The 9,290-nt window shown below is 47.6% G+C and overlaps 2 protein-coding genes across 2 annotated transcripts; both read right to left on the bottom strand.

Moving 5' to 3' along the window:
* Positions 1–1,229: 1,229 nt before the first annotated feature.
* LOC128726892 (uncharacterized) lies at positions 1,230–5,834 on the bottom strand. Its single transcript, XM_053820735.1, has 9 exons — positions 5,607–5,834; positions 4,952–5,049; positions 4,635–4,855; positions 3,784–4,560; positions 3,354–3,707; positions 2,869–3,297; positions 2,294–2,793; positions 1,989–2,125; positions 1,230–1,903 (listed from the first exon to the last, which is right to left on the bottom strand). Exons 1-9 carry the CDS (start codon positions 5,832–5,834, stop codon positions 1,243–1,245), a joined length of 3,405 nt encoding a protein of 1,134 aa, XP_053676710.1. The 3' UTR covers positions 1,230–1,242.
* Positions 5,835–6,692: 858 nt separating this feature from the next.
* On the bottom strand, positions 6,693–8,129 carry LOC128724845 (DNA primase small subunit). The gene is made up of 3 exons (XM_053818567.1): positions 7,994–8,129; positions 6,953–7,910; positions 6,693–6,888 (listed from the first exon to the last, which is right to left on the bottom strand). The coding sequence occupies exons 1-3, from the start codon at positions 8,127–8,129 to the stop codon at positions 6,693–6,695; spliced, it is 1,290 nt and encodes a 429-aa protein (XP_053674542.1).
* Positions 8,130–9,290: the final 1,161 nt, after the last annotated feature.

The following is a 9,290-nucleotide window of genomic DNA, read 5'->3' as shown; positions in this document are numbered from 1 at the left end:
AAAAAACAAAAATTCAACATCTCACTGTTAATCCTTTCGCTTGCCAACAGGCGAACATTTTCGAAATGTCTCCAAACGCCTGAACATTTGCGCCACCGTGGCGCATCGACTCTAGAACTAAAGTAGAAGAACCAATCAACGTTCCTTCGTTAGAGCGCAAGGTGTTAGCTAAAGCTCTAGTAAAAATGTAAGTTGTTTCTTAGATACTATCAGTGCCAACGGGGGTGCGGGAGTGTAGAACTGTAGATTGAGCTAGTAGAACCGTGTTTTGTAACACGGTGGACGACGTGCTGGGGTTAACGAAAGAAACTTCACATCGTGTACAAACAACGCAAACGAATTGAACTCAAAACGAAATTGCTAGATTACTATAGGGTTATTACGTATTAGGTGTGTATATTATGGTTTGCTCTATTTTTGAGTGAGAATTTACAAGATACAGAGTGCGCGTGAAAGCGCTTGAGAGGGCAACCCATGCAAGCAAGAAGCGAAGTCCTTTTATTCTTATGATAACGGGAAGATGATGATTTTTTACTTATCAATTGATAGCAGACGCTGTCGCGTGGTGTATTATTATTAGCTGACTTTGTTTTAGCGTGGACCAACATGCTAGTAGAGAGTGCTACATCATAATTTGTAGCAGGATGCGTGTATAAAACGTACGGATAAGAGAACAAGCTATCTGGTTGAAGTATTCTTTAAAAATCGGTTAAATATCAGTTGCTCTAAGCCAGGTTGATGGATCGGCTTTGGATCTAAAAATGAGTATAGTAAAAAGCACAAACGTACCAGAAAACACGATCGCACACGGGACGGGAATATACACAAACAAGTAGAGAAGAAAAAAAACAAAGGAAAAAGCTAGTGATTATATGTACGAACAGTAGTAAAGAAACCTTATGTAGTTGGAGTGTACGTCCTCGTAGGCGCTGTAAATAGTTGAACCTTTTTGCGCTCCCTCCCTCCCTTAATCGACAGAATAGGATCAAATATACAACATTAGACGAAAATCAAACAATACAAAAGACATACTAAAAGCAGATGCATACTATTTTACGTTTTGTTATTTACGATTAGTGGACCTGGTAAGCGGCTGAAAACAAAACAGCAAAGTTTAAATAAATGAAACTGAAGACGAATGGTTTGCTTACAACGAAAAATATACTTTATTAGCACATGAATTTGCCATCTTATGTATGTAGAGTGTTAAGGGCTAGGTGGCTCAGGAGACGATACAAAAATCTATGTTTCTGGTCGCCGATCATTGTTGGTCGTACCGTAGTGTGAGCTGAGGTACGCATCGAACCTGGACACGGCACTGCTCGAACTTCGTGCACTTCGCCGGTCGTTGCCAAAGCTACCACTCAGAAAACCGTCATCATCCAGCCGGTCCATCGAGAAGGTGCGTGTCGCCAGTATCATGCCGACGGCCGATGTTGTCCTGGTGATGTTATTCTGGGAGGGAAATTTTCCGAAACACGTGCACACTTTACTGGTGGCGGGTGTTGCCGAATCGCCACTGGAAAACGTCTGCGAAGGTTGCTGCTGGAGAACAGCACCGGTAGTTGGTGGATCACTACGCATCGCTCGCAGATATTCGGCGGTTGTGAGGCGCCCGTGACAATTCGAGCAGTGCATCGAGCCCGGTGGAACGGGTCGTATAAGATCGGTGTTCAGGTGGACGGCCCCGGATCGTCGTTGCTCCCGACAGACGGGACAATGCTTCGCAATCATGTCGTACGCACTGGCAGCGACTGTTGGAACCGACGTATTATTGTGGTGAGGCAGCGGTCGACTGATCGAATCACATAAGCAAGAGCTTCGAGTAATCGAAGCGGATGTTGTGAGTTGGGATGTAGCTGTTCCGTTGGAGTTGATCGTTTCCTGGCTGCTGTCGGTCGACCTGAGGATAGCGAGAAGAGTAAATTTTCCATTCAACCTTCGCACGGTTAGCGAATGGATCGCTTTGAGATGAAAGGCATACTTACAGTCCGTTTTCGTTCGAAGTACTGCTGCTATACCCGAACAAGTAGGCATCGATTTCCTGCATCTGCTCGAAATCGAGCGAGTTGAAGCTATTTTGCGCCACCGTCGTTGTGGATAAATACTGCTGTCTCTGCTGTTGCTGTTGCTGCTGTTGCTGTTGCTGCTGCTGCTGTTGCTGTTGCTGTTGCTGTTGCTGTTGCTGTTGCTGTTGCTGTTGCTGTTGCTGCTGTTGCTGCTGCTGTTGCCGTTGCTGCTGTTGCTGTTGCTCCTGTTGCTGTTGCTGCTGTTGCTGTTGCTGCTGTTGTACCAGACTTGATTCGTCTAAGCTACCACCAAACACCTGCCAAGTACGCTCCGCTCGATTACCCTCGCTAAAGATGTGAGTTGGAAGCCTGCCCAGTGAAGTAGTCACTGTACTACTGCTCGCAGGAACACCGCTACTACTGCTGACGTTAATACTGATGGTGTTGTTGGCACTTCGGTCCGAGGACGCGGCCGGGTTGATGATGAAAGGCATGGAGTTGCTGGATGATGGCAAATGGGTTACGATCGATGGTTCACCGGCTCCACTTGTTCCGCCACCGGTCGGAAAGCAAACCGTACTGGTCAGATAGCTAATCCCGAGCGTGACCGGTACAGAGTCTTCCGCATAGCCACACGGCACGCTGTTTGCAATACTGGCCGCTGGCAATGCTGCGGCCTGCAGTGCGAAAAACCGTGCATTGCTCTGGTCGTACGTTGGCGGTGGGCTGGCCGATTGATGTCCACCGACGCTAAGGCCCTGGCTCGGAGACGACGCTGGAGTTTCTGTAAGCGCCATTCTAAACGTCAAAGCTTACACTACCGCAACCTGATGTGCACGTGGTGGCAGCACAAACTCACCCAATATGCGGGAGCTAATGAAGAAGTCTCCGCGTTCCTCGATGTTGCTCCAGTTGGCCGATCGCAGGTCGTGATCCTCCGCATCCATGTCCGCATCGGAGTACCGATCGTACGCGTCGCTGTCAGTCTGTCCGTGATCCATCCCCAGTGTGTATCCGCTCGTCGACGGAAGGCTGTCTGATTCCGGTGGCAGTTGTACCTCCAGGATGGGATTATGCACCTCCGAGGTGTTGCTGGGTCTACGCGATCGTCTCATGCGACTGCGTCGTCCGGAAGCGGATGAAGAACGCCTGCGACGCTTTCGCCGGATCTCCTCGTCCATGCCGACTTTGATGATTTCGTCATAGTCCGGAGGTGCTTCGTACACCGGTGGATCGTCCAGTTCCTCCGCACCGTGCGCATTGTTGCTGTCTACACGGATCACATTAACTAGAGATGAATTCCGTGCAGTACGTCCTGCGCAACGGAGCGGAAGTAAAACTCACCTAAAAGCTCGCTGATCGTCTGCAGCTGACTCTGCAATTCTCGTTGCTGTCTCGCGCGGTTGCCGGTGCGGTAGAGCAGCACAATTAGGGCGGATATCAGCATGATCAACCCGAGACTGCTGGCGATAAAAATGATCGTGGCCGTGCGGAGATCCGGATAGTGGTCCATCTTGGGGAAATAGTAGTTGGGTGTGTGGGAATACCAGCGTCGATCTATTACGCCACTGGACCATTCCTGGACGCAACTTTCCGGCTCGTCGCTGTCATCGCCACAATGGTCGAAGCCATCGCAATGCAGCTGTACCGGGATGCATTTCCGGTTCTGGCAAAGGTATTCGGTTCCCATGTAGCAATCTGCGTAGGAAGATCGTCAATCCCGTACGTTAGCAAATCCGTTAGCCCATCGTCGAAAGGAATGCTCGAAACATACCCAAATAGCTAAAGCCCGTGTAAACCAGCGCCATCCTCGACAGGTACCCGAAGGAAGCTCGCAGATGCACGTAGAATCCGGATGTGAGCGGAACGACAAGGTCCTTCCGTGGAAGAGCACTATCACTCTTCGCCACACTCAACACCGTACCGTCCGACGTGGTTCCTTGGATGATCGTCATCACTGATTGCGCCCCTAGCTTCTCGAATGTGTCCACCTTGAGTGAGAGATGCGTTTTAAGGTGTGCGTACGTGTTGGGTGGTTTGATCAACCACACGCAATCGTACATCCGGCTCTCGTTGGCGTTGGTGAGCATTTTCATCATCGTAATGGCACCGCCAATGTTTTCCACGACTCCACCGCAGTTCGTGTTCGGATGGAGCGAAACATCGGCCGCACTGGTGACGTGTACGAAGGACACCAACGCTCGGTAACCTAGGGCGGATCCACCGTTCGCATAGAAGCGTATGATCATCGAAGGACCACTGCTCTGGATGACTGGTGGACGAAACATTGCTCCTGAGACAGCTCCCAAACGTTGGCCGTTCCAGTCGTAGAACTCCATTGTGGAGGTTTTGGCCAGCTGGAAGTCACTGAAGATCACATTGATGCGGCAGGCTTCGACGTTGCAGCTCAGCACGTACTCCTTGCCGAAGTCCCGGGGATAGTAGGCTGGGAAATATGGCGTTGTGATCACCCGGTGATGGGATGGGAAGCTGCTGATGCTGGTGAGGTTTTGAGCCGGACCGGGATTTGCTTGAATGGTTTCACGGTTTCCTGCAAAAATCAAGCCCAAATCAAACATGTTCTCCACTACGAACTACAACAGCCTTCTCAGGGTTAATGCTTACGTTCAGCAACATACTCCAAGGTGAAGGCGTGCGTGTGATTGCTCCAGTAGACGAACTTGATCAGCACCGAACGAGTTTGCGTTTGGTAGACAACGTCGTGGCCACAGTTACGCCGACCGGTGTATTCTGATGAATCAAACGGTGGCTCTGTAAACTCCAAATAGTCACACCGACACGGCGGTTCATTGTGGGCCGTGCACTTGGCGGGAAAATTCGAATAACTGAAAACCCGTCCCGGATTAAGATTATTATTCGCGCTAAGCTCGACCAGAGACCAGAGGTGGCCAACAAAGGAAGGTGTTGATTCTGGTGCTTACCTTAATGAGATTTTAAAATTGCACGAAGGGCAGGTCACCAGCTCGAGTGTGCAAACATTGGCGATGGCGGTTTGGTTTGCCAATGCCGTCCGAGGAACCTGTGGGAAGGTGGAGAAGATAATACCTGTAGTTCATTGTGGGGACAAAAATTGTGGCTGGAGCTATCATTCACGACTCCTTGCTGCAGAACAGCTAAGCTAAGTATTTTCAAACATGCCGCAGACACATGAGTCATTATTAATTGCGAAACAAAACAGCATCGCGGAACGTTCACTAAATATGACTAATATCCTATACCAAAGGAAAACGGTCATAATTGTCGATGCAACGTCAAAGTAGGCTTTGAACCTTGACCTTCTCGTGTATGTCTAAGCGCGTTACATCGCTTCCTTTGACGCACTGGTAGGCTCCGTCAGCGTGGTGTTAAAATTGAACCGTAACCGTTGGAAAAACACCCTTTAAAAGCTTTTCGCTGCACTCCTTCTGTTCGCGAGGCGCTAGCGAAGGGTTTAAGTACCGCATCTTTCCGGCCGCACATGATTTATGGCGCTACGTTTTCCTGGATGTTGCCGTTATTATTGTCCCATAATCCAATTAACGAACGTCGTCGTCGTGAGTCACTGAAATCGATTTCACCGCCCGGGAACACACTTACGTAAGGCACTGTCACATTGGTCGCCTGTAGTTGCCCGCGGTCTCCAAGCTCGAAGTACACTCGATGGCCATTGTACACTCCGCATATTTCATTGCTGCGGAACACTTTGGGAAGGCATTGGATAGACGATATCAGGAAGGATGCGCCACACAGGAGGAGTAAACTCGTGGTCAACCGAGATGGAGGCAAGCGAGTAGTGCGTTTAGCCCGTTGGCTACTATAGAGCATGCTCGAACCGATGAAAGCTTCGCGAAGGGTTGGCTTCCGGCAGGATATAAATCACAAATGGCTCGCTTCCGATAACAGGTATTGCAACAAATTTTGTAAAACCCAAAACTTGTCCCTTTTCCGTGGGACGGTTTCCTTTGATGTAGTTTCGTGTTCGTTTCGTTTGAAAGTCGCGATGATACTGATTTCGTACTGGCCGCTTGGGATATCGTCAACGGTTTTCCGGAAGCCTTAGAGCTGCCGAGAGTGAAAGAGAAGGATGGGTTGCGAGCAACGACGCTAAACGGACACTGGGTAATATCGCACGCAGTGGAAAAGCGGACGAAGCATCTAGCAAAACAGGTTACGTTATTTTGACAAATTAAGAACTGCGCAACAGCGGCCTTTATCTGGACGTTTATTTAGTGCCGTATAGAAGCACTTGTTACATCTTTTATGCGTTATGAACGCGAAGAGCAGGATCTATTTTAGCCTTATATCATAAGGCTTGCTAGAGTGGGCGGCCCATGTGCTGTTGCTGTTTCCAAAGGTGGTATAACGAACTACTTTTTTTCGTTGTAAGAGATTTGAATATTTTTCCACAGAAACAGGCGGTCGTTTTGTGCTGCAACGGACCGCTCCATAAAAGGGAACCCATTCATACCACCTGTGCTTCGCAACCTTTGGGCTTCGGACACTGTGCGAACAATTAGGGGCAATTTTTACATAACTTGACCACGAGGAAACGTAATCGCCACCCATTACGAAATAGGACATGGAACTTTTGAATACATTGTTTGTCTCCATGGTAGAATTTATTTGTATCGAACATGTGTTTTGTACTTGTAAAACCACCGTATCCTTGATGTATCGGTACTTTTAGAATTCCATTTTCATGTCAATTCGAACCGTACCCTTGTCTTTAAACGTTTTTTCTAGCTTGCGAAGGAACTCCTCGAAGATGACTGTTCCCTTGAACATGCTCGTCTTCTTGTAGTCCTTTATTTTCGATCGATTTTCATCTCCATCAACTGTATTTTTTTCGTCGAACGCGTTTACTTCCTTCAGAAGATCCCTGTAGGGAGAGAAAAAGGTGTCGGTTGATTTTCAGCGCGCGAAATACTCGTTTGCATACGTACATTATGGTGGGAACGTCCGTGGGATCGAACTTGGAGGCAATGTTCGGGTTGAACGGTACGCAAATCTTGCCCGTTTTCGGATGCACACAGAAGGGCGATTTCAACAGATGATTAAATCCCTTCGTTACGTTGATATCGAGCCGTGGGTACGTGAACGCCAAAATTGTTTCCTCGACGATGAATTTGTACCGGCGGTACCTGTTGCTGTTGCCTGACATGCGCATTTCTTCGAAAAATGCTGTGAACTCCTTCCACACGCTTTTCGAATCAGATTGAACCGATTTCAGGCGCCGCTCGAGCTCCGAGCGTACAGTGGGGTCCTGCACCATGGCTACAAGCTTCTTCACACCCTGCGCATTGCCGAAAATGTTCTGTTCTTCGAGGCAAATCTCGGCGAACATTGGTTCGATAATGCGGTAGGCACGCTTAACGCTGTGGTGCATGTCATCGTAGATGATGACGCGCGTAGCCGTTCCTTCGCCACCTGAAATAAGTACATTCAGGTATTGCGCTATCGCCGATCGAGACGTTGCGTCCAGATGGCGGGCCGATTTGTCGCACACCCAGCAATGGATACCACGACGACCGCTGAACACCCACAGCAGATGCTCGTAGCCAAAATCTTCGCGCAATGCTTCATCTAGCACGCGGCATGCGATGGTCATGAACTTCCAGCACTTCTGGCATATGTTGGCCTCATTGCAGCATGTTCGAATGCTATCGTAATCGGTCATATCAATATCGAATACCAGCTCTCTTTGCACGGGTTGTAACACGGAGCTTCCGCGGTGATCCTTAGGGCGAATGTTGAAAACAGGGCCGATATCGATTTTGAATGGGGCCTTTGCGCATATTTCCCGCTCAAGCTCTTCCTGAGTTTCGAACGATTGGAAGCGAATGTAAATGTCATCCTGCAAGGTGAAAGAAAATTCTCGATTGGAAAACACGGACGACTCAGCTAGAATAATAAAATAAACGAAAGAAATCATGAATGAACACGAAACTATAACGTATCGTCTCGAGGGAATTGGCGTAACTTACAGCGTCCGTATGACATCCAGCGGTAAAATTGTTTGTGAGGAAACAACCGCTTGTAGTACAGTGGCAAAAGGTCTTGTAACATGTTTGGATCAAAGCTCTCTTTGGCTTTCGTTGTTGATTCTTCCTGCTCGGTCATTTTTGGTGATTTATTATAGAAACTGAAGAAACAACCGAAGAGTATGTAGCACTAAACCGTACTGTTGTTTGTTGACGTTTTGAAAAGCGCGCCAAGAAAATGGTAAACAAACCAATCGACAGCACTGACAGCATGCAGACATTTTTGTTGCAGCGGCAATGACTCAAATCAGGATGAAAAAGGCAGATATTTGAAAAGATTATACATTGTTTAATAGTTTTAAATGTATGTCATAGTCAAATAACATAAAACTGCTTCCATCTTTGTAAAGAGAGAGAAGCGTTGCTTCGTTTGAAAATATGCTCCACGTGGCCGTATATGTTTAAAACACTTACTGGAACGAATACTGTTCTACTAATATTAAAATATGATTAATATATATTGATTCATATCAGAAGTACATCATAATACAATTTGAATTCTTCGAGAAGGAGCCTCGATGCGCATGTTCGGAAATTAACATGACGAAATGTTCCAACCGGCTACGAAGTTGACGGTAATGGAATTTTAAAAACAATAGACGTGTCCTGTTTGACGTTCGTGCCGTCATTGTAGATGTTTTGGTCGGTATTTCATGCAGAGAAAGTGATTTCACTTATTTCCTAACGCAAAAGTATATTAAAACCCTCGTTCTAGCTACAGCAAATTCCGGTTGATACAATTCAGCACAAATATCGGAGGCGCACATCACCAATTAGCCATACCGATAAGGAACGTAACTTCGCTACTAAGTTGCAAAACGGAGAAAAGGTTATCACAGTACTACAAAGCAAAGCGTAGTAAATCACATAAAAATGATCCGAAGGAGTATCGCCTGGTGTAATTGGAACAACTTTCGATGCTAAAATTGTTCTCAAGCAGGCGTAAAGCATACTTGCGTTGGAGCGACCCGGTGCGATATACCAGTATTACTCGAATAGTACGCGGAACAAAATCATCGTGCCGTATTGGTTGTGGAGAAGAAATAGATTTGACCGAGCTGTCGCTGGTTGCAGCGAGAAGCGTCATCATTCATCGAGCCAGGCTAGTCCGGACGCTCCGGACGAGGATTTCAGCTAAATCATGTACTGTTTGCAGTGTCTTATTCCGGTGCTGCTGATTCCCAAACCGACGAACCCGGTTCTCATGCAGACGCATGTCATGTTCATCGTGCTCTACCTG

The sequence above is a fragment of the Anopheles nili genome, chromosome 3 (genome assembly GCF_943737925.1).
Source record: "Anopheles nili chromosome 3, idAnoNiliSN_F5_01, whole genome shotgun sequence".
In the NCBI taxonomy this organism is placed as follows: domain Eukaryota; kingdom Metazoa; phylum Arthropoda; class Insecta; order Diptera; family Culicidae; genus Anopheles; species Anopheles nili.
This window is presented reverse-complemented; position numbering and strand designations above follow the sequence as displayed.

Bases quoted from the DNA above. Each gene is read 5' to 3' on its own strand.
- LOC128726892 (XM_053820735.1), bottom strand. From the start codon at position 5,834: ATGCTCTATAGTAGCCAACGGGCTAAACGCACTACTCGCTTGCCTCCA. The intron at 4,856-4,951 runs GTAAGCACCAGA...ACGGGTTTTCAG, and splicing joins AATTTTAAAATCTCATTAAG to TTATTCGAATTTTCCCGCCA. The intron at 4,561-4,634 runs GTAAGCATTAAC...TGATTTTTGCAG, and splicing joins CTTGGAGTATGTTGCTGAAC to GAAACCGTGAAACCATTCAA.
- LOC128724845 (XM_053818567.1), bottom strand. From the start codon at position 8,129: ATGACCGAGCAGGAAGAATCAACAACGAAAGCCAAAGAGAGCTTTGAT. The intron at 7,911-7,993 runs GTAAGTTACGCC...TTATTATTCTAG, and splicing joins CTGGATGTCATACGGACGCT to CTGAGTCGTCCGTGTTTTCC. The intron at 6,889-6,952 runs GTACGTATGCAA...CTCTCCCTACAG, and splicing joins ACGGACGTTCCCACCATAAT to GGATCTTCTGAAGGAAGTAA.